We start from the raw sequence: 23,867 nt of genomic DNA, 5'->3' as shown, positions 1-23,867 counted from the left end.
ACACACACACACACACACACACACACACACACACACACAGAGAGAGAGAGAGAGAGAGAGACCCCTCTAGCCGCTGGGCATCCTTGACGTCCCCCTCGCCCCCTCCAGCAAGAACGGCCTTTGCTTCTGCCCTGCCCTCTTGTTGATGGGAAAACGTGTCCGTCCCAGGCCAAAAACACGGCAACAGCTTTCCTTACAAGGAATTTGGCTGGAGCTCAGCTGGCAAAGATTGGCAGGGAAGGGACTTCTCACTTCTCTGCCTCATTCATTCAAGTCAGATCCAGGCGACCAGCAGCTGTCCAGAGCGAGCGGTTGCCTCTCCGTTCCCAGCCGCAGAGACCTGGCTTCAGGCTGGCTTCTTCCCCCACCTCGGTCACCAGAGCTTTAAAAGGAATGGTCTGGCAGCATGACACAAACTAGCCTGGATGGAGGGACGTCTAACCTGGCTTGAATTTCTCCAGCGGTCTTCGATGGGGCTCCTATTATAACCTGAAGGTGAGCTGGTTCGTGGCAGTTCAGACTCAGGAGAAAATATTTCCCTTTTGAAGGTAGCAATGGGCATGTTTCCACTGACTTTGAAATGGGGTAAGCCAACCCTGGTTGGGAATCTTCTGATGCATTCTGCCCACTAGAGCCAGGGGCATCAGCCCCAACCTTTTAGCGGTGCAACATCCCAACTACAGGGACAGGTGGGAGAATTCTGCTTGGCTGTGTCTTGAATGATACATGGTTAACTAAGTTTACTGATTAACATTGCCTCCTAGGTCTGCACAATAAACCTGGATTCTTCTAATCTACAAGACTAGAAGCATAGGATGGCTGTGAGGTTGGCCCAGAAAATATAGGGGCATAATCCTAGTAATGTTTACAGGCTGGGTTTTTGCCCAACAGGCTTGCCCGTGTTTACATTGGCTCAATAAATCCTATTTTATGGATGTGCATGACATCCTAAATCATAAACAGACCAGCTCTGCACAAGATGAGATTGGCTAGTTTGTGAGTCACCGTGTTGTGAGAATTCAGCCAATCTATATTTGACGGGAAGGCATAAGACACTATTGAGCCAAGAAGCAAAGAAAAATGTGATATAATATTGAGATGTATTAGGGACACAACTGCTCTTTTGTTATATCTATACCACATTTCTGGTCTCAGTGTTATCTCTGTTTAATTCCAATGCACAGGTCTGTGTGAAATCCATGCTGGATTCACACGTTATCCTAAAGTCCTTATCTTACTTTGTGTACTGTGGAAACTCAGCTGTGATAGTTGGTAAATTTGTATGAGCCTGACCAGCTTTTTAAAAGAGGGGGGGAAAAACCCTGGCCCCTTGCAGAAGATCCATATTCAATATTTGAGAGACTCACATGGATCAATTTAATCAAGGCAAGAACAATTCTAGGAATGTTAATCCCAGAGTCATTCTGGGTTTCGTCCACGGCCATCTTCTCTTCATTAGACTACTGACTGCAATAGACACAAAATAAATAGATATACAATTACATGTTCCTTTTATGTTGATTCTAATCTAAAAAGAAGCTTTGTTTTATTGATGGGGAAATAGGCTCCTAACCTACCTTTGAGTTTCCTGGATGTGGTTCTTGGAGGTATAAAATGAGAGAATGTGGCAGAGATGGTTTAGAGAGAAAGATGCTTGACTAGGATTGGGGAGATCCAGCTATTAGTCCTTTCTCGGCCCTGGAAGACTCGTGAGTGACCTTGGGTCAGTCAATCCCTCTCAGTCCCTAAGCCTATGCAATCCAGTGGAGAAGGTGCTGGACTAAGAGCAAGTAGATTCAGATTCTAGCTCTTTACCCACAGAACCTCCTTCGGGAAGTTGAAAGCAGATGTTCTTTTAACTCAACTTACCTGGATAGATGTTGTTTGTGGAGAACATGCTCTATTGTGCTTAGTTCGAAGTACTAAATAAAAAATATGATGCTATGAAGTTGATAAATCTTTGGGGGCCATGTTTGCAAAGACCCCCTAAATCTTGGCTTCCCCAACTACTGTCAAATTAACCCAACTGGTAAGGATAACACAACAGACTATCAACTCACTCAGATTTGCATTATACACTAAGCAAAGGGTGTCCAACCTTGCCAGCTTTAAGATTTGTGGACTTCAACTCCAAGAATTCTGGGAGTTGAAGTCCATAGGTCTTAAAGTTGCCAGAGTTGGACACCCCTGCATTAAGCCATGGTTAGCTGTCCAGATTTTAGACTAGCATGCTGTACAAACATGTTGTTTAACCCTGAAGGACTCTTACCTTTGATCTTCAGTAGGACATTACTTGAGTTATATGAAGCCCAGCTCTCTCTTCCTGCTTGGTGTGACCTTTCCCCTCTTCTCCCCTCTGCTGGCCTATCTTGCATACAGTTCAAAAGCAATTCTGACTTCTGTCTTGTCAACAAAATGTGTTTATCCCAACTCAGGGCTCTCTGAATCAAAAGCAGATGTGCTAAAAGGCTTAAAGCAGAAAAGATGCACATCAGTAGCTCAGCTCCAAACAGAGCCTCTTCCAGGCCTGGATTAACAGGCCCTGGAATTTAGTTCGACCCCAAATATTCCTACACTGTCTTTAAAAGAAGCAGCTCACCCTTTGTCCTAGTTGTTTACAGCAATAGCATTCCATACAATCAAACCATAAAATTATAAAACAGCAAACAATGATACAGGTTACAAACTCTAGAAATTAAAAAAAAAGCAGCCTCAATGTTCTAAAATCAAAAACTGATTGCTGCTGAATTCCATCAAGAGATGATAAAGCAAACCAAGCATCTGGGCAAGAGCAGAGTCCTGATCACCATCCATTTTGTGAAAAGCCTCTGATTCAAAAGAATGATGAGTTCTTTTGCTGTTCTCTGCTGCCCAGAAATATCCCCCCTTTTGTCAATCAGACGGACTTGATTAGGAGAAGCACCATTTTTCTCAGAATAAGAGTTGAAGAGATCGTGGAGTAGCCCAACCACCTGCAGGAAACCCTGTACCATTTCAGACAAATGGCTGTCCTGTATTCTTAAAAGCCCTCAGTGATGGAGCACCCACAACTTCTGGAGACAAGTTGTTCCACTGATTAATTCTTCTGATTGTCAGGAAATTTCTCCTTAGTTCTAGATTGGTTCTCTTCTTGATTAGTTTCCATCCATTGCCTCTTGTTTTTCCTTCTGGTACTTTGACAATAGGTTAAACCCCCTCCCCTCCCTCTTCTTTGTGGCAGCCCCTTAGATATTGGGACACTGCTATCATGTCACCCCTAGTTCTTCTCTTCATTAGACTAGACATGCCCAATTCCTGCAACCGTTCTTCACATGTTTTAGTCTCCAGTCCCCTAAACATCTTCTCAATGGTTATTCTTGGAACTTGACCAAGGATGGGAACTGGATTTGGCCTTGATGTCTCACTGGGCAGAATGATGTCAGGAGCGGTCCCTTTCCATTAAGCTGCAGCTCTGACATTGTGAAATAAAGATGGAGACCCTGTTTTTTTCCCCTCTAGGATTGAGATGAGTCAGTTTATAAGTGATAGTGATGGTACTGCTTTATATTGCATTAGTGAGGCATGCTTGGAATACAGTGTCCAGTTCTGGTCATCATGATACAAAAAGATGCTAAGGCCTCAGAAAGAATGCAGAACAGAATAAGAAAGATGATCAGGGATCTGGAGACTAAACCATACAATGAATAACCAAGGGAACTAGGTTTAGGGCAGGGGGTCTTCAAACTGGGCCCTTTTATGGTTCATGGACTTCAGTCCCAGAATTCCTCAGCCAGGGTGGGTGAGGAATTCTGGGAGTTGAAGTCCACAAGTCTTAAAGTTGCCAAGCTGGAAGAACCCTGCTCTATGGGCTTGTCTCATCAACCTGGTGGGACCAAGAGTATACCTCCATCTGTACTACCCCATCACTGATATTCAACAGATTTTGCTTGGAGTGCCAGCAATGGGAGAAGACACGCCTCTTACTCTCCGAGGACCAGAACCCAACCAATTCACCATTTCCCAACAACAATATTTATTTACAGAAAGGGCGCAAGACTAACTTCTCAGGAATGGGGGGGGAAAACTTTAACAAAATTTACTTTTTGCTCTTTGAGTCCCAGATATCTCTCGATCTCAGTTTTCATGCAGAGAGCGGCTTCTTCAGCTTCCAGAGGACAAAGTGAAAGTCAGCCGAGAGATGCCGGTTTTTTTAAAGCCAGACAGCTGCTTCCTTTCGGCTGAGCTGGCCACAAGCTTGTGTCATCCTGTCATCTGCAGAGTTTGGCTTATGGTATTGGGTGGTCTGTAAACTAAGATATATAGTTCAGTTATTTTAAGGCACGAGCGGAGACGTTTTCTTAGGCGTTGTGTGACTACCTTTGTCTTTCTACTGCTGTGTTCAGGCTGGGGGAAAAAAAACCCTATAATTTTGTCTTAAGTCACCGGTTACGTTCAGAAATTCGGACTCATTTCTGGCTAGGGAGGGGAAAACCTTTACCCAAATTGCTGACATTTCAGTTAACACTAAATTCCATCAATTATTTATTCCGTGACTGAGTTCCTGCATCATGTTAAGCCAATTTGCTGGAATTGGGTATGTCTAGTTTAACAAAGAGAAGGACGAGGGGGGACATGATAGCAGTGTTCCAGTATCTCAGGGGCTGCCCCAAAGAAGAGGGAGTCAAGCTGTTCTCCAAAGCGCCTGAAGGCAGGACAAGAAGCAACAGATGGAAACTGATCAAAGAGAGAAGCAACCTAGAACTAATGAGGAATTTCCTGATGCTGAGAACAATTAACCAGTGGAACAACCTGCCTCCAGAAGCAGTGAATGCTCCAACACTGGAAGTTTTTAAGAAGAAACTAGACAGCCATTTGACTGAGATGGTATAGGGTTTCCTGCCTGAGCAGGGGGTTGGACTAGATGACCTCCAAAGTCCCTTCCAAGTGAGTCCAGGAGAAAGGCCAGATTGCCCACTTGGTCTGTCTGGGGCAGTGCCACCCCATCCAAAACCAGACATAATAGAATGTTGCCAAAATCAGAACCCTGAGTTGGAGAGAAGGGCTAATGTGCCATTTTAATCTGTGCAGTGGAACTGACAGCAAAAGAAAAGAATAATGGAATAACAACTTTGGAAAGGACCTTGGAAGTCTTCTAGTCCAAGGCCCTACTCAAGCAGGAGACTCTATATACCATTCCAGACAAATGGCTGGTCAACCTCTTCTTAAAAACCTCTGTTCCACCAGTTGATTGTTCTCACTGTCAGGAAGTTTCTCCTTAGTTCTAGGTTGCTTCTCTCCTTGATTAGTTTCCATCCATTGTTTCTTGTCCTGCCTTCAGGGGCTTTGGAGAATAGATAGACCGCTTTTCTCTGTAGCAGCCTCAAATATTGGAAGACTGCTGTCATGTCCCCCCTCGTCTTTCTCTTTGTTAGACTAGACATAGACAGCTCCTGCAACTATATATTTTATCCTCCAGTCCCCTAATCACCTTTGTTGCTCTTCTCTGCGCTCTTTCCTATAGTCTCAACATCTTATTTGTGTCATAGTGATGAAAACTGAACACGGCTCTCCTAGTGTGGTCTTACTAAAGCAATATAAAGCGGTACGCTACACATGATCTTGATCTTATTCCCCTGTCAATGTAGAATTATTCATTGTTGGGTTTTATTCACAGAGTTGAAAGATGTCTTCCATGTTTGGCAAACCTCGGGCTGTCCCCTGGGCGAATGAACGCCATATCCCAAGCCTTCTGCAGGAATGCAATGTGGCCATTCTGGGCTGCCAAGGATCTGGGAAATCAGGTTAGGAGACAAGACTGTTTCTTCTGGAGGGGGGCAGCATCTCAATCTTCATGCACTATTCTGAAGATGGTTCATTGTAGCTTTGCCTAATCCACCATTTTGCAATTTGGACATATGGAAGGAAATGCAACACATCTTGAGAAAAACAAGTTGAGGCGGGCTGGATGGGTCCAGGAGAGGACATTGCCTCTTCCTCTTCTCTTAAGTAGACCTGGTATCTGCTGATCAATAATTTAATTAATCATGGTTTGCTCAATTAACTGGGCTGACAAAACCCACTGGTGAAGGTTAAAAACCAGCTTCCTGAATTAAACCCAGAAGGAAACTGGCAGCCAATGCAGCTTGCGGAGCAGAGGTGGAACTTGTGCAGTTCTAGGAATAACAGAATAATGGAGTTGGGAGGCACCTTGGAGGTCTTCTAGTCCAACCCCCTGCTCATAACTGTCCACAGCATCACATTTTGCATCAGGTGAAGCTTCTGGATATTCTTCAAGGGCAGAGGCTTTGCCAGGGAAGAATCTCAAATTAGTTAAAGGAGAAACTGATTTTGCAAAAAGTCTTACAGGTGGGGAGAACCTACACATAGGAAGTAACCCTCTGTCTTTTCTCGTAGCACTAACGGTGAAGTTTCTTACCAAGAGGTTTATAAGCGAATACGACCCTAATCTGGGTAAGTCTGAATCTGCCTCCTTTGTCCCTCCATGTTGCCCTTTGCAATCGCAACTCGCTCAGGATTTCCTGGTCGTTTCCCCTGCCAACTAAACCCAAAGATGCTTTTTCAGGAGGCAATTGGACTTTGTTTTTTCTTTGAAAACATCTTCAAAGAAAAACAAAGGAAGTCCAGCGGCCTCTTGAAAAAGCACCTTTGGGACAACCGTGACCTGGGTGACTGAGAAGCTCCACAGACATGCCAACTAAACAGCTTTGGACCAGCTTAGCTTCTGATCCCAGACTGAGTCAACCAGGGCCTGCCATCTGTTGGGGGAACCACCTACAATCCAAGTTTAATCCAGATGACTCAGACTTGAAAGGTTCGTTCATTCCTGTGAACAGAAACTGGAAGTTGGGATACCAAAGAGAGATTTTCAGGTTGATTATCGGTAGGCTAGGAAAATCCCACTTTGGGTGGAAGCAAATGGCTCCAATCCAGAGGCCTTCGGCAATCACCCAGCAGACCCGAAGCAAAATGCAGGGGGCTGGGAAGGAAAAGTGATCCTGCTAGCAAGCAGAAAAACGGGCCCACTTCTTGGGTCCCTGGAAGACGTCAGCCCCCTTCAGGAGTTGTGGTTCCTCCCCCCCCAAAAAAAACACACTGCAGGGTATTTTAAGTTCTTCCAAGTTCTGCTTGCAAATATGTTTCGTGGCTGTTTCAAAACAACTTGCCAAATTTAGAGCACATACCAAGGAAAGTAGAGATGGAAAACACTGATTGCCTAGTAGGGCAAGGAGAGGCTTCTGGACTTAAAAGACTTCCAGAAAGTTGATGAGCTGTGATGCAGATCTCTTGTCCATCCACAAATCCCCCTTGAAACGGCAGGGAGCCCAGACAAAATGAAAGCCTAAGAGCCAATAGTTAAAGGGACCTTAAAAGTGTTCTTTGCTGTCCTTCTCTTCAGCTGGTGTTTGCTTCCTGGATTTCTGGGCGATGAAAAACCATAACAGAATAACAGTGTTGGAAAGGACTTTGGAGGTCTTCTAGTCCAACCCCCTACTCAAGCAGGAGACCAATGGTTGTCCAGTCTCTTCTTAAAAGCCTCCAGTATTGGAGCACCCACAACTTCTGGTGGCAAGCCGTTCCACTGGTTGATTGTTCTCACTGTTAGGGAATTTCTCCTTAGTTCTATGGTGCTTCTCTCCTTGATTAGTTTCCATCCGTTGCATCTTGTCCTGCCTTCAGGTGCTTTGGAGAATAGCTTGACCCTCTCTTCTTTGTGACAGCCCCTCAAATATTTGAGCACTGCTATCACGTCACCCCTAGTTCTTTTCACTAGATTAGACATGCCCGATTCTTGCAACTGTTCTTCATATGTTTTAGCCTCCAGCATCTTTGTTGCTCTTCTTTGCACTCTTTCCAGAATCTCAATATCTTTTTTATATTGAGGTGACCAAAATTGAATGCAGTATTCCAAGTGTAGGCTTACCAAAGTATTATAAAGCAGTAGTATCACTTCTTGTGATCTTGATTCTATCCCTCTGTTAATACAGCCTTGGACTGTATTGGCTTTTTTGGCAGCTGCAGCACATGGCTGGCTCATATTTAAGTCCATTAGAACTCCAAGATCCCTGTTGCAGTTACTGCTGTTCAGTCAAGTTTCATCTAGTCTGTACCTGTACGTTTGGTTTATCTTGCCTAAGTGTAATAGTTTACTATTGCAATTAAATGGGGGCATTTTTATTCTCTGCAAACCAGAATTGGACCCACACTGCTTTGCCTTGAATTCTAAAACACAGTAAAAAACTGTCTGTATTGGGCATGGATTTTATCTCTGCTAAACATTCTGAAATGAAGGTTTGCTTTAAAGGAGACACTAAGCAAGAGATGTCAGTATTTGCTTTTTGGAGGAGGACTAGATGTGAACTCAGCCTGAGTGTTGTCTTAAAATCCAGTCCTGCTTAATGGAATCTTAGATTTATGGTCTAATTTTACTGGACCATTGTGAAATGGTGGCTGAAGGATTGAGTCACTCAGAAAGTAGTGTTTAAGTTTAGAAACAAATTAGTAACTGAGAACATACATGTTGCACTAAACTATCATGTGATTTCTTTGCTCTTTGTGCCAACTGAGTCAATGGTGTTTTATTTAACAAGCAAACCTATTGTAGCATATCACAGTGTCTAAACCAGGATTCCCCAAAGTGGCCAATATTAACCCCCAAGGCTCTATGAGACTATTCAAGGTCAAGATTATTACAGTTGGTCGCCCAATCAGCCAGGTATAGGGTATAGGGTTTCCTGCCTAAGCAGGGGGTTGGACTAGAAGACCTCCAAGGTCCCTTCCAACTCCCTTCTCTACTCTACTCTACTCTACTCTACTCTACTCTACTCTACTCTACTCTACTCTACTCTACTCTGTTCCGAAATAATGCACTCCGGGACCCCATGTAATTGGTAGATGTGTTGCACAAACATCTTGACTAGGGCCTGGGCTGAAGGAACAGGGGTTCAGTGGACAGTTGACACTGGACAGTTCCAGGTGACAGAGTGAATCGGTCGTGACAATCAGTAGCAACAATCATACTACATGCAGTCTTTTCATTCCCAGAAAACCCCAGGGCTCTGCCAGTGAGCTAAAGTAGACCAAGATTATGATTTGATCTACGGCATCTATTTCCGTTTGTTTTCTGTTTATTGGTGCATCCAGGGAGAGCTATGAGCAAGAGGTCAGACTGCTAGGAGCTTCATCAATCAGCAACAAAGAAACGGGGGTATAATTGTGTTGGAAATTCTTGGCAGGTAGATGTTTTGAGTCATATCCAGTAATTGAAGAATAACAGAGGAGGCTTTCAGGAGAATAAATTTTGGATCCTTTTTTTTTTTTTCAAGGATGTTTTCCATTTATTCAGCAGACTGAGATTTCTTTTCCAAAGCTGTGGCTCTCATTCAGAATATTCCAGTGACTGAACTAATTTGCTATACAGGCAGTCCTCGGATTATGACCACAATTGAGCTCAAAATGTCTGTTACTAAGCATTTGCTAAGTGAGTTTTGCCCCAGTTTATGTCCTTCCTTTCACAGTTGTTAAGTGAATCACTTCAGTTGTTGAATTAGTTACACGGTTGTTAAGTGGATCTGGCTTCTCCATTGACTTTGCTTGTCAGAAGGTTGCAGATGTGATCACGTGATCCTGGGATCCTGCAACCGTCATCAATACTAGTCAGTTGTCAAGTGTCTGAATTTGGATCATCTGACCAGGGGATGCTGCAACAGTCATACGTGTGAAAAAGAGTCGTAAGTCACTTTTTTTCAGTGAAGTAACTTTGAACAGTCGCAAAACAGACAGTTGTAAGTCAAGGACTTGTTGTTAGTTGCAAAGTCGTGTCCGACCCATCGTGACCCCATGGACAACGTTCCTCCAGGTCTTCCTGTCCTCTACCATCTTCTGGAGTCCATTTAAGCTCACGCCTCCTGCTTCAGTGACTCCATCCAGCCACCTCCTTCTCTGTCGTCCCCTTCTTCTCTTGCCCTCCATCTTTCCCAGCATTAGGCTCTTCTCCAGTGAGTCCTTTCTTCTCATTAGGGGGCCAAAGTAAAGTCAAGGACTATCTGTGTACAAAATAAATTATGCAGGCAATATTTAAGCAGGAAGCATTCAATAAGAAGGAGCAGTCTAATTTCCACATTCCTTTTTTTTTTTTTCCTTTGAACAATCAGTACAAAAGCGCCCGGATGATGGACAAGCGTTGATAGTTTAGCTTTGCCTTTTTATTATTTTAATGTTTAAAAATAGGCTGCAGGATAAGGCCTGTTGCTGTCTGCCTCCTGTGCTCAGACATGAGCTGAGCAATAATTTCCAGGGAATTTGCTTGGATAGTTGGAGAGCTTTTTCAAGGGCTCCTTGATTCAACAAAACATGCATGCGTTTTGTTCATGTCAATCCAGCGGCACCCTAGAAGGACTGTTGCTGTACAGGGGAAAGATGAATCGCGATCTGCCCCCTCCTGTGAGGGTCACGGCTTAGTTTAGGTGGTACAAAAATACTGACTTCTCCCAAAATGATCTCCCGACTTTGAAAGCATTTTCTTTGCAGAAGACACTTACGCTTCGGAAGAGATAGTAGACCAGCAACATGTCTTGCTCAAGGTGATGGATACAGCCGATCAGGTATGTCAACGAAAGCTCATTCATCCGGGCCAAAAGTATCTTAAAAAGGTTAAAATCATGGCAACTGGACCAAAGTTTGTTAATCTGAGATGTTTTGTTACTCGTCCAAGTAACCTCAGCAGTCAAAATTTAAAAAAAAATTTAGGGGTCCTGGGTGCTCTCTGAGCTTGCTTGTTTTCTTGCAGACGTTTCATTACCCTAACTAGGTAACATCATCAGTGCTAGAAGGGAGTGAGATTGAGGGAAAGGGAGGGGAGGGAGGGAGGGAGGGAGGAAGGAAGGACTATGGGGTCCTGAGTGCTCTTTGAACTTGCTTGTTTTCTTGCAGACATTTCATTACCCTAACTAGGTAACATCATCAGTGCTAGAAGGAGTGCGGTTTGCTATCAGTTTATATTGGTGTCTTGCCTGTCTGGGTGGGTGGAGGGCAGTCTTAGGGATTCTTTGGGTGGATTGTTTACTAATGGCTCTGTGGAAGTTTCTTGAGGCTGAATATTTGTATCTCAGGGTTGAAATGAGGGGTCCTTGGTGCTCTATGAGCTTGGTTGCAACCGAGCTTCGAGAATGCCAAGGATCTCCTCACCATAAACTAACCCAGTCCTGGGTTAACTAGAATACAGCTAGTTGTGATTCAGTGATCTGTATCTATCTTACCCTCTTTGCAAATCACCTGAGTGATTGTGTGATGTATATAAGATAAAAAATGTTCAGTTTTGTAGAAAGTGGCCAGGGTCCATGAGGTTTTGCCCCAAATGCATTGTGTCCCAAAGTTACAAGTAATGATGGGACCTAATAGTCCATCTCTGAGTCGTGGCATTTTTTTCTCATTTGACTTTGTTGATACAAAGAGCAAGACTAAGATATTTTATTTTCATATTATTTGCTTCTCTCTCTCTCTCTCCCTCCCTCCCTCCCTCCCCCCCCTCTCTCTCCAGATCAGCTTACCTAAGAATAAGCCCTGCATTCTTTGGAGTTTGGTAGTTTCATGTGTCTTCTGCTATATTCTAGATAGAATATTTCTCAGGATATTGTTAAAAAAACATTATGAGGCCAGAGTCAAATACAGGGAATAGTGTTTCGTTTAAAATGGAAAACAAGGTTTCTTTTAATTAAAATTAAAGCAGAATTGCAGTTTAAAAGGGTAAAGAGCGGAGAAGGCATGCAACTCCCCTCTCTTATTGGAAGATCAAAATACACTGATTTGAGATAAGATCAAAAGTTACGTGTGGCCCAAGGCAACACGCTTCACTCCTTTCATCAAAATTCAAAATGGGTGTTTAATGCAGTGCCAAGGGCAGCGTCCAACTGTTTTGGGTCCAACAGAGCTTTGAAACAATAGATGTCTGGAAAAGGAACTGGGCCTCCTTTGGCCTTGCTACATGTCTCCCCCGGTTCCATTTTACCTTCACTCCTGCCAAGATGAACGTGTTGTTTGCTGTTAGATGAGGGGGATGCTGGACCTTCTAACCCATTCCCACATGCTTCTCTGTCAGGACATACCAGTGGGCTGTGAGAGGTATCTGAACTGGGCCCATGCCTTTCTAGTAGTCTACAGCATAGACAACCGGAAGAGTTTTGAAGGATGTCAGCAGTACCTGGATCTCATTGCTCTCCACCTGAAGAACATATTCCATGAATCTCCAGTTCTCCTGGTAGGGAACAAGCTGGATATGGAACAGTACAGGTAAGGAGGTTAAGGGCTCGGCCAAAGGAGGGGGATGGATTGATTCATATCACTGGGGAAATGGGGCATCCTGTAGGAGAAGAGCAGGCAAAGCTGCAGAGGGATGGAGTTAAGCACATCATCAGCTTGGAATCATTACATTGCCACAAACGGTCCAAGTCCAATCCCTCTTGAATTCCATGGACCCTTACCTGGCACCAATTTAGTACTGAACTTAAGGACTACATTAATGACTAGATGATGTGCAAAGGATCAGAACCATAAGTTAAGCTGCAGTTGCAGATATTGATCGCACAAGCCTGTCTACAAGAATCTAGTTAACTCAAGTTCCGTACTAAATTGGCACCAGATAATAATAATAATAACGTTGGAAGGGACCTTGGAGTGGAATGGAATGGAATGGAATAGAATAGAATAGAATAGAATAGAATAGAATAGAATAGAATAGAATAGAATGGGACCTTGGAGGTCTTCTAGTCCAGCCCCTTGCTCAAGCAGGAGAACCTATACCATTTCAGACAGGTGGCTGTCCAGTCTCTTCTTAAAAGCCTCCAATGATGGAGCGCCCACAATTTCTGGAGGCAAGCTGTCCCACTGATTAATTGTCCTCCCTGTTAAGAAGTTTCTCCTTAGATTTAGGTTGCTTCTCTTCTTGATAGGTTTCCATCTATTACTTCTTGCCTCGCCCTCAGGAACTTTGGAGATAGATTGACCCCCTCTTTTTTGTGACAGCACTCAAATATTGGAAGACTGCTATCACATCACACACACACCCCAGTCCTTGATAGGGGTGACATGAATCAGGAGACCACGTGAAGCCATAACACAGCATGTTGGGGCATTGCAAGTGAAGTGAATATTGCAGTTATGTTCTATCCTGGCTTCTCCTTCCAGACAGGTCACTAAAGTCGAGGGGATGTCTCTTGCCACCAAGTATGGCTCCTCCTTCCACGAAGTCTCGGCATGCCTGGATTTCGAATCTGTGCAGCACATTTTCCACGAGGCAGTCCGGGAAGCGAGACGGGAGGTGGAGAGACCTCTGGCAGTCCGGCCCTTGTTCATCATTGAGGAGAAGCCCTCAGCTCACCTGGTCCCAACCGCCACCATTGCCTCCACCTACAACTCGCTCTCCACAGTCAACTTCAAAGAGGTCCCTTCAGTTGCCCGGGCCAAGCTGGTCACGGTCAAATCCTCACGAGCTCAAAGCAAGAGGAAGGCTCCAGCGTTGACTTTGCTGAAGGGGTTTAAGATATTCTAAGCAGGGATTCTGCAGAACAGGGAACAGAGTTATTGTTGGGATGGGTTGGATCCCCAAGCAATGATGGGGCCAGATTTGCATATCCATCTCCTGGCCTTTCCTGCAGTCCAAGTGGCTGGGTAAGAATGCAGCAAAGCATTTTGGGAAAAGACCATGACTTGACAGTGGACAAACTATGGATGGAACCACCAGGTGGAGAAGGTGGTTCTAAACCTTTTTCTTGGTCATAAACATCTGACGGACCCTGCCACACGCTGCTTGAGCAATCGATGGAAGAATCCCATGGAAAGAGTTTGCTCTTGAAGTCTTTTCTTGGGACTGAATAGAGATTTGGGAAGACAGAGAGGCTACAACCAGCCAAAGAAAGGATTCTACCATGAGAAGACATAGAACATAGAATATCAGAATTGGAAGGGATCTTGGAGGTCTTCTAGTCCAACCCCCTGCTCAAGCAGGAGACCATACACCATTCCAGACAAGTGGCTGTCCAGTCTCTTCTTAAAAGCCTCCAGTGATGGAGGACCCACAACTTCTGTTCCACTGGTTGATTGTTCTCACTGTCAGGAAATTTCTCCTGAGTTCTATGTTGCTTGTCTCTTTGATTAGCTTCTATTTGTTCTTTCTTTGGAATTCTGGACATTTGGAAATGTGGACATTCATACCCAACCCATGTTTTCCACGTCCCTAAGTGGTTAAGAAAACCACACTCCACGTCATGCTTTCACCAACATTCCTTTCTTAATTTCTAGTTTAAGTTCTCTTCCAAAAGTAACAGAAAGATAGTTGGAAAAACAAAACCACAGAGTTTTGTTCAACCCGCGGATGAAATAATATATGGCCCTTATCTTTCCCCCTCCGCTTTGATGAGCATTTTGTAGAAATAAAACAAAGGCAGGACAATAGGGGAAAGAACAAAATCGACAAATGGACATGGAAGCATCAGCAAGACACAGCCAGAGAATGTGACTGGGAGCACCAATAAGGGGTTTTATGACGATCCCCTTGCATTGACAAAATGTAGATTGTGTAGATGCACAGTGCTCTCTAGCGTTCCTGGAGAGCTAATGAAACTTTTTTCAGTCCTTTGTCCTTTAGGCTAATTTCTCCTAATCAACTCAAATTGATTAGTCCTAATCATTTGTCCTAATCAACACGAGAAGAAAGTTCCTGCACTGAATCAAGATCCATGGTCAGGCATGGGGTTCACCATTATGGTGCCCACCATGTCTTGGGCACAGCAAGCTCAGTTCCCCCTGCCAATCTTAAGACAATGCCTCTGAACCCCAAATCTCACCCCTGCATACCAACTGCCAAGCATCCTTATTTTTGTGTTAAATGCTAACCAGGCCCCAGCTAATTAAACAAACCCTATCTAAAATGATTGCTCGTGTAGAAATTCCACCAGTGTCAGAAATATAAAAGGACACAGTATCAAAATATGCAAGCTGGGGAAGCAAGACAGCTGTCCTAAACTGGGAAGATCACAGGTGTGGCATTGCAATAAAGCCCACCTTTATTGGGGATGGGCGGATTGGCAGGGCGAAAGGAGCACTATCATGGGGCTGTGCGTGGCACTGTGCAAATGTTGATATACTGTATCCCTACAGAGATGTTTGTTATTTCCTAATGAATGTGTTGCTGGGCGTCAGAGAAAAGACAAAGGCATCTCTCTGCTTTTCATTGGGAAGAATGGCATCTGTACAGATAGATCTAGAGATCCAGCAGCCTTTAAAAAGCCTTTTTTATGGACTTTTGCTTGGACTGGCAGCAAAAATATTTACCTAGTTTCCTTGGAACAGCCTGACTGCTCCTTAGAGAAGAAGAAAAAAAAACTAAAACTTGTTTGTCTGATCTACTTCAGTGCTAAAATTAGGAGTAGGGGTGATTACAATCAACCAATATAAATTCAGTCATGGGGCAGATATAATTTCAGAGGATTGGGACATAGAATAGAGCTGGAAGGGACCTTGGAGGTCTTCTAGTCCAGCCCCCCGCTCAAGCAGGAGGACCTATACCATCTCAGACAAGTGACTGTCTAGCGGCTAGGCCAACCTAGTTCAATATGTCGTGTGAAGACAGCTGGTAGATGAATGGATTGGTGGATTGTTTTTCTTGGACAACTCAACGGCAGCCAGTATGGCGTCTGCTTTTTGCTGGCTTTTTGATTCCGCTGAACGAATTTGGCGTCCAAAAATGTCGATAGTCCAGAAATCCTCACGGGTTTCACAAAAGCCAGAAGGTGGATATTAGATGCTATGCCTCTGCTTCATTGTCTTCGGGATACAGGGATGAGATTTTCCCATCCTTCCACTGTACCATCACCTCTCCCATGTTTGGTGCTTTGGGAAGCAAACTGTCTCCAGCTTGATCCGAATTCTCTTTGTTGAGCAGCACAAATGCTTGCTTCGTTTCTATCTCATCAGGCGAGGTGGCTTCATAGCCATCTTTGCGTAGGAGAAGGACCTTCTGGTTTCTGTGGAGTGGAGAAAAAAAGGATGTTTTTTCAGCCCTCTGTTTCCGAGTGAAGCCCTCCAGATAGGATAGCAGGCAGTCAGGGGGACCAACGAATCGCTCAAAATAAGGATGCAGAGACATCAACCCTGCTTGGGGAAAGTTTGGAAGCCAAGATGGAATTAACCAGGCTCACCTAAGCCTAACCACATGACAAATCTAATATTGACTTGCTCTTGGTGTCTATGGAGATTCTCGGTCATCCAGGTCATGGTTGTCCCAAAAGTGCTTTTTCAGAAGGCAACCAGACTTCGTTCTTGTTATTGTGTTCTCCTTGAAGATGTTTCACTTCTCATCCAAGAAGCTTCACAGCCGAAGAAGCTTTTTGGATGAGAAGCAAAACATCCTCGGGGGGGGGGGGGAGTCGCCTTTTGAAAAAAACACTTTTGGGGTTTGCCCTTTGTGTATGTGTGCTTTTGCTTTAATTTTTGACTCCTGACAACTGCCTGGGCTAGTCCCTGCAAGATTTCAGAAGTGGCTTGCCATTGCTTTCTTCCTAGGGCTGAGAGAAAGTGACTGGCCCAAGGTCACCCAGCTGACTTTGTGTCCAAGGCAGGACTAGAACTCACAGTCTCCCAGTTTCCAGCCTAGTAGTTTTAGGCACTACACTAAACGGACTCAGAAGAAGTTGAACATGCTGACTATTCTCATCCTCGCCTGGATTCCTCTTAAACTATAACTTTTCATGCTTTCTGGGGAAAGAAGTGGTTTGAAGAGTAAGTCTACAGGGAAATCTCAAAGGTCTTTTTTTTTTCAAAAGGAACAGGAGTGTTTTTCCCTTGAGGAAGATGTTCCAATCCTTCCACTGCCCCCACCATCCTGCCAGACCCGATGAAACTTCTTGGATGAGAAGCCAAATGTCTTCTTCTACCTCGAGGAAAAAGCAGTCCAGCTTGCCTTTTGAAAAAACACGTTTGGGAAAACTAGGATCTGGGTGACTGAAAATCTCCACAGACGTCTGCAGTGAAAATAAACAAGAGCTGGCCAGGTTAGTGCAACTAAATTATTAAGAGAACTCGCAACTTTATTTGCACAATGTACAAAGTTTTGCTTGATTTAGCCATGGTGGGTTTTGTGCCTTGGGTTTTTTGTTTTTTTTTTTCCTGCCATCCTGATGTGTTCGATTAAGTTGCAGTTGAATACACCGGGCAAACTCAGAAAGTGGATTCGTTTGGCGACTAAGGAATCCTGTATTCAGAGGTAGAGAGACATGCTGGGTGCCAACCAAGGGTGACCACTCCCAAATATGACTTCTTCTTACCTGTTGGCCCTAATATTTGCTCCCAAGAGGACCACACCAATGAGTAGAACGAGAACCGAAAGGCCCAGGATAGAGTAATTCCATGCAGATGCTGAAAGAGAAAATAATAAAATTCATGTTGATGGGTTAATGACCTTGCTTATTGTCCAAGTGCTCCAGAGATGCTTCTCATCTCCAGTTTTGTCCCATCACCACTAGGGAGCTACCTCGATAGGGCATCTGTGGAAGACGAGTAAAAAAAAAAAAAAAAAGATGGAAACTGCAATTACAACATTCTGGGTTAATTACACATCTGTAGCCATCACGTTGACTTTTTTGACTTGCTCCTTATAGAGGAACTCAATAAAGTTGGTAAAGGAATAACAGAATAACAGAGCTGGAAGGGACCTTGGAGGTCTTCTAGTCCAACCCCCAGCTCAAGCAGGAGACTCTATACCATTCCAGACAAATGGCTGTCCAATCTCTTCTCAGCTTCTGGAGACAAGTTCATTCCACTGGTTACTTGTTCTTCACTCACTGGTTAATTGGTAATTGTTAGCAGATAAGAAACACCCAATGACATTTCAGCCCTGGGAAAGGAAGGAGTACATGAAGGAGATTCAAAAGAACACCACCCTGATTCCACTTAGTATAAGAGGGGGCAGAGGGAAACTCTATTAGGCTTTCAAGATTATGTTTTATACCCTAGAACAATAAAATAAAATTCTTATACCATTCCTTCTGGTGTCTGTTTCCTGATCTGTCCTGGTGGAGGTCTGGATTTCTCCTTGGTAGTTCCTTGATTAAGGAAGTACCAAGGAGAATCAAGGAACTACTCCCAGGAAACCACAGCACTGGCAGGGCAAGCTCCTATATATAAATTAGGAGCAATCCCCATACTCGGCAGTAGTGGCGATGCTACCTAGATGGTGAATGAAAAGTCTGCAAGAAAAGAACCAAGCTCAGAGGGCACCAAGGACCCCCAACACACACTTCAACCCTGAGCTACAGAGATTCTTTTCTAGGAGAGTTCCTTCATTTTCATGCCTTTCTAAAGGCACCCACCATGCTCCCCACAACTCTCCTACTCAAGATCCAAAGCCTGAACTAACAGGACTCAGCCTAGTCCAAGCAAATTCTGCAGTCAAAGCCTTGAAAGGACTTACGGTCTTCTCTTCGGAAAAGCCACAACATCTCCTGCAGCATCTCTGGAGATAAGGTGTCTTCTGAAAGATTGTCAAGGCCTTCTGAGTCCTTCTGGGGCTGTGAGCTCATCATAGCCAGGACACCCAGGTCCATGTTCAATGCTAGGGTTAGGTTAGAAATCAGGAGACAGTGAGTATTGATGGCGCTACTATGGACACACATAACATGCCAGCCTAGGCTAAAATGGGATGGGGTAGGACGGGGTAGGACTGGCAACCCAGCGGTTACTTTTGCAGATTGTTCCAAGTGAGCTCTCTCTTTAACACCTCATATGTTTTATTTAATTGAACGTTGCCCATTGTATCCACATTCAGACTTAGCATCTTGTTGAAGCCTGGCAGACTAAGGTAAGAGTGATCTGCTTTTGAGCTCTGAATTATCGTCTTAATACAACTCTCTCCTTAGATAAAGAGCCTCGTGAATCTATCTGTGATTTGTGAGATTCCTGAACTTTTAACAGCTCTGTGAAAATGGAGCAAGCTTGGCAACAATACAGCTGGAGGCCCTTCCCGAAAAGCTCTCGCTGTGGGTGAAAGAAGAGAACCGCGGCTTCAGAGACAATCCAGAGCTGGAAAAGAAAAGGAACGCCCTTGTACATGATCTGAAGGCCTTGGGCAGTGGCTCAGATTGAGCCAAGGTGTCAGAAATGTCCCACCTCTGTCATGCTGATCTGTAGACTGCTGAATAGACAAGCGACTGGAATTAGAACATAAGAAGCTTGGGGGAAGAGCCTGTGGGCCACAGGGAGCGAAGAGAATGGTGGATGATCTAGAAGGAATGGCAGAACCTGGAGGGGGAGTCAAAAGAGCCATCAACCCGGAGTCACTGCATTGCCACAAGTGGACTAAATCCAACCCCTCTTGAATTCTGTGTACCCTTCTCTCCTAGCAGATGCTAACCATTCGTTGAGAAGATTCCTGTGTATTGTCACGAGTAGCAGTAAATCAATTTAACTGCACCTTCATATGTGTGGATGTGATTGTTTGCACCTGATATTTGTACAGGAATATGGAGATAGCCTTGAAGAAGGTATGCAGCAGCTATTACCATATCTGTCTCTATCTCTATATCTCCATATGAGGGCTCCTTGGTGCTCTCTGAGCTTGCTTTTTTTTTTTCTTGTAGACATTTCATTACCCAAACTAGGTAACATCATCAGTGCTAATGATGTTACCTAGTTTGGGTAATGAAATGTCAGCAAGAAAATCAAGCAAGCTCCTCATTTCATCTACAAATATTCTCTTTTATTGGCTTATAACTCTATCTCTATCTATCTATCTATCTACCTATCTACACACACACATACACATGCATACATACATATATACATACATGCATACATCAGCTTGGCCCAGGAAAGGAAGAGAAAGTGAGAAAGAAACTCAAGAATTGCTCCACCTTGACTGTCCTTGATATAAAAGAGAGGGAGAGAGAAACTCTGTCACTCTTTCAAGATTCTGCTAATATACCTGCAAGAATAAAATAGAATTCTGTCTGTTTCCCGGCCTGGCCTACCTCAAAGAGACAACGGTGGATTTAGTTTTGTCTTTTTTTAAAAATGCTATTAATGTTTATTGTAGACTATCTTTGGAAGGACTCCAAGGATTGCAAAGTACAGGCCTGGGGGACCACAGGATGTCCTCCCCTGCCCTTCCCAGAACAAACTGCAAACACACCAATTGTGGTTGTCATCTTGCTCTATTAAGATGTAAATATCACTTAGTTCAACGAGAGTGAAAGAGTCTGCAATAGCAGAAGCAAAATGACATTTGCAATGAAGAAGAGACTGTGCAAGGATTAGCATTATTTCATCTTTTTTCCTCTTCCTCTTTTTTCTCCCTACACACCCTAGAAAGCATAAAGGCTGGGTGATTCTCTTAATGGGAAGGTGGGATCTCTTTGCTCTTGAAAAATATTCCTATGTAATTATCATATGAAATGTGCATTCCATGCTAAATGATAAAGCCACAGCTAGAGGATGAGAGGGCAAGTTGACCTCTTCAAAGAAAAGTGGAAAACATGAGTTTTAAAGAGAAAAGACGGGGGGGGGGGAACTTGGCAGAGAAATATACATGGCACAAAAAGGACAGAAGCATTGCTTAAGTCCTAGAAAGGGAGACAGTATTGAGAAAAGACTTAGCTCAGTTGTCTTCTTTTAGATGTTTCCTTATCTGACTAGCTAATATCATCAGTGCTGGAAGAGACTGGGGTTTGCTCTCTGTTTATAGGCAAGTGGGTTGGTGTCAGTCTTGGTGGGAGTATTCTTAGACAATCCCAACAACGCTAAGAGAGCAAGCCACCTGTGCATAAACAGAAAGCAAGCCCCACTCCCTTCTAGCACTGATGATGGTATCTAGTTGGGTAATGAAACATCTGCAAGAAAACCACTCCACAGGACCCCATAGTCCTTCCTTCCTTCCTTCCTTCCTTCCTTCCTTCCTTCCTTCCTTCCTTCCTTCCTTCCTTCCTTCCCTCCCTCCCTCCCTCCCTCCCTCAATTCCACTCCCTTCTAGCACTAGTTGGGTACCTAGTTGGGTAATGAAACATCTGCAAGAAAACCACCAAGCTCAGAGAGCACCAAGGGCCCCCACAGTTCATCCCTGAGCTACAGATATTCTCTTCTGTTGAGAAGAGACTTGTATCAGCTTTTCCCTAGGTCCCTGGGGCGGAAGAGGAAAAGCAAAACCAGATGTGCACAATATGGTTACTGTAGTAGCCTATATTAGTAAAGATGAGTCTTCCTGTGGGGTTGGTTTCCTGATCTGGTCTACTTCGTAGGGCTGATACTAATACAAAACAGGGAGCTCACCATATACCAGGAAGCATAAGGCTGTCCAAAATATCCCCATGACGATTTGAAGCAGCCTTTGAGGGGAAACTCTTCTTTCAAAGGATCCTTCAGTGGAAGCTAGGGAAAGAGAAAGCAAGATACTTACTCCTGAGATTGGTATGCCTGGCCAGAGGTCAGTGGTTCTTGACTTAATCATTCATTTTCCAGGTATCAGATAATGCTATTACCCTAACAACACACACACACACACACACACACACAGGGAGAGATGGAGGGAGGGAGGGAGGGAGAGAGAGAGAGAGAAAGAGAGAGAGTTTTACATGAGCATCTCAGCAGTGGCCAATCCATTTTGGGTGTTCAAATTAAGCAATTAAAACTGTTTCTTGGAGGAGGAGGAGGAGGAGGAGGAGGAGGAGGAGGAGGAGGAGAAGAAGAAGAAGAAGAAGAAGAAGAAGAAGAAGAAGAAGAAGAAGAAGAAGAAGAAGAAGAAGAAGAAGAAGAAGAAGAAGAGAGGAGGAGGAGGAGGAGGAGGAGGAGGAGGAGGAGGAGGAGGAGGAGGGGAGGAGGAGGAGAAGAAGAAGAAGAAAAAGAGGAGGAGGAGGAGGAGAAGAAGAAGAAGAAGAAGAAGAGGAGGAGGAGGAGGAGGGGAGGAGGAGGAGGAGGAGAAGAAGAAGAAGAAGAAGAAGAGGAGGAGGAGGAGGTGGTGGTAAAGGAAGAGGAAGAGGAGGAGAATGAGGGTATTTGAAGTTGTTTTCTGGCGATTGCTTTCAGAGCAATTCTTTCCGCAGCTGGCAGTTTTCCCGCTCTGAGTGAGAATTCTGCCTGGGATGCCTTTCAAGGACACTCCTCCCCATCTCAGTTTTTCTGTTTGGGCATGAAGCCACAGGCCCTCTCTGTTAATGACCTCTGTAATCTCTTTCTTGCTATATTCCTCTCCTTTACCTTCTTTACAACTCAAAGTTCAGATTGCATGACTAAAAGAATGATCCTTGGACAAAAACCAGAATCGAAAGAGGTACATGATGTTCTATTTTTTTTCTCTTTTTCTGTAAGTATAGCTCTAATTCATGCATTACTTCATTGCATTTTTATAGCAAGGATGAAGTTCAGAGTACATTTTACCCTGAATATCAGCCCCACTGGTCTCCCTCTGCAGCCCATAAGTTCATATCCGGTGTAACACAACACAGTCAGGTAAAGAGCTGAAGAGACAGTATACATTATGCTGAGAGGCAGTATACAATACGATTTCTCTTAATTTTGGCGGTTTTTCCCTGGCTGAGCATGTAAGGCAGACCCCACCCTTGGCTTACTTCTGATTCAATATATTGCACAAAACTGAAAAATCAAATATCAAGCAAGGTTGGGTGTATGAATGCACCCAAATGTTATTAATCTTGATTTATGCTGTCTCCCTGTGTTTCCCTGAGGGGCACACTTCATTTCTATACACTATCTGACTCTGCTCTGCAGGTTCTTCCTGACAGAACTTATATTCTCAATGTCTTTCCTTCCTTAATGGACTTTTTGAATGGAGCAGAAACACGAAAGAAAGAGAGAGAGAGAGAGAGGGAGGGAGGGAGGGAGGGAGGGAGGGAGGGAGGGAAGGAAGGAAGGAAAGAAAGAAAGAAAGAAAGAAAGAAAGAAGAAAGAAAAAACTCAAAAGAAGCAGGAGATCAACCACATATAAGTGGAAGGCAGTGATTTATACATTTTCCCCTTGAACAATCTGAAGATGGTGAACTGTGCTTAACCAGGTGCTTACCTGGTCTTTCAGTCACTTAGATGATGCTTATTAGTATGCCTTGTAGCTGTTTCTTCTCTAAGGAGCATGTACTGAAGCACACCAATACATATGCAAGCAAATACAGACATATGCCCTAGGGATTAATCTGAATTGGAATGGAGACAGATTCCACCAAAGTTACAAAGTCGCTGACCCAATGAAAGGACAGGAAATCAAAAGTATTTCCAAGCATGAGTAGTGAACTCCAAAGCTCTTCTCAGCACTTTTCACACATTTGGCTCAAATGTTACACTTCCTTCTCCCCTCTCTTCTAAAATCCAGTCATTGTCTTCTTGGACCCATAAACTTTCTTACCTTCCTTTTGCTCTACTTGCCCAACCTTGAAGAAGAAACTTACCCAAAGATGCGTAGCTTGGCCCAGATGAATGGAAGATAGCAAGATGTGATCCTCAGCGTTGGAAGACTGTGTCCCTGTGCAGCATTCAGAATATCTGGCAGGTTGGGAGAACCATCGCATTCAATCTTCAGAGGCTGTAACTAATAGGATGCAGTCATTCGTTTCCCTCCCTTGCAGCTAAAAGAACTTGTAAACCAGGAATAAAGGCATTTTCAAAGTCTTTACACCCGTCACACCCACGCAACCTCTCGCCAAAGGTGAGTGAACTTTTTCCCCAGTCAGAGCTTCTTGGCTGCTTGTCAGAAGGGAGACTCGTGATTCTGTCTTGGTCCAGAAAATGCCACACCACAGAAAAAGCCATTCCTCTTCTGAAAGTTTTTCTTTAATTAACACAAATGCCATTATTTCCAATGACATTGTCCCATGGTCACA

The 23,867-nt window shown here is 44.0% G+C and overlaps 2 protein-coding genes and 1 long non-coding RNA gene across 3 annotated transcripts; 2 read left to right on the top strand and 1 right to left on the bottom strand.

The window, feature by feature from the left end:
* Positions 1–85: 85 nt before the first annotated feature.
* RASL12 (RAS like family 12) lies at positions 86–14,921 on the top strand. Its single transcript, XM_039359156.1, has 6 exons — positions 86–495; positions 5,654–5,780; positions 6,394–6,450; positions 10,528–10,601; positions 12,095–12,285; positions 13,180–14,921. Exons 2-6 carry the CDS (start codon positions 5,663–5,665, stop codon positions 13,541–13,543), a joined length of 804 nt encoding a protein of 267 aa, XP_039215090.1. The 5' UTR covers positions 86–495; positions 5,654–5,662; the 3' UTR covers positions 13,544–14,921.
* Positions 14,511–23,635, bottom strand: SLC51B (solute carrier family 51 subunit beta). Its single transcript, XM_039359157.1, has 5 exons — positions 23,436–23,635; positions 21,310–21,408; positions 18,461–18,601; positions 17,316–17,406; positions 14,511–16,016 (listed from the first exon to the last, which is right to left on the bottom strand). The coding sequence occupies exons 2-5, from the start codon at positions 21,347–21,349 to the stop codon at positions 15,797–15,799; spliced, it is 492 nt and encodes a 163-aa protein (XP_039215091.1). The 5' UTR covers positions 21,350–21,408; positions 23,436–23,635; the 3' UTR covers positions 14,511–15,796.
* Positions 16,521–19,458, top strand: LOC120315194. Its single transcript, XR_005558620.1, has 2 exons — positions 16,521–17,042; positions 18,906–19,458. It is a non-coding gene; the product is annotated as an uncharacterized LOC120315194 (long non-coding RNA).
* Positions 23,636–23,867: the final 232 nt, after the last annotated feature.

Source organism: Crotalus tigris, unplaced genomic scaffold (genome assembly GCF_016545835.1).
Source record: "Crotalus tigris isolate CLP2741 ecotype Arizona unplaced genomic scaffold, ASM1654583v1 scf7180000019068.10715455, whole genome shotgun sequence".
NCBI classification, from domain to species: domain Eukaryota; kingdom Metazoa; phylum Chordata; class Lepidosauria; order Squamata; family Viperidae; genus Crotalus; species Crotalus tigris.
The sequence above is the reverse complement of the archived record's forward strand: the minus strand, read 5'-3'. Positions and strand labels throughout refer to the sequence as shown.

Coding starts and splice junctions, on each gene's coding strand:
- RASL12 (XM_039359156.1), top strand. CDS start 5,663: ATGTCTTCCATGTTTGGCAAACCTCGGGCTGTCCCCTGGGCGAATGAA. Junction 5,781..6,393: donor CCAAGGATCTGGGAAATCAG/GTTAGGAGACAA, acceptor CTTTTCTCGTAG/CACTAACGGTGAAGTTTCTT. Junction 12,286..13,179: donor CTGGATATGGAACAGTACAG/GTAAGGAGGTTA, acceptor TTCTCCTTCCAG/ACAGGTCACTAAAGTCGAGG.
- SLC51B (XM_039359157.1), bottom strand. CDS start 21,349: ATGGGGATATTTTGGACAGCCTTATGCTTCCTGGTATATG. Junction 17,407..18,460: donor GCTTTTCCGAAGAGAAGACC/GTAAGTCCTTTC, acceptor TTTCTCTTTCAG/CATCTGCATGGAATTACTCT. Junction 16,017..17,315: donor GCAAATATTAGGGCCAACAG/GTAAGAAGAAGT, acceptor TCCACTCCACAG/AAACCAGAAGGTCCTTCTCC.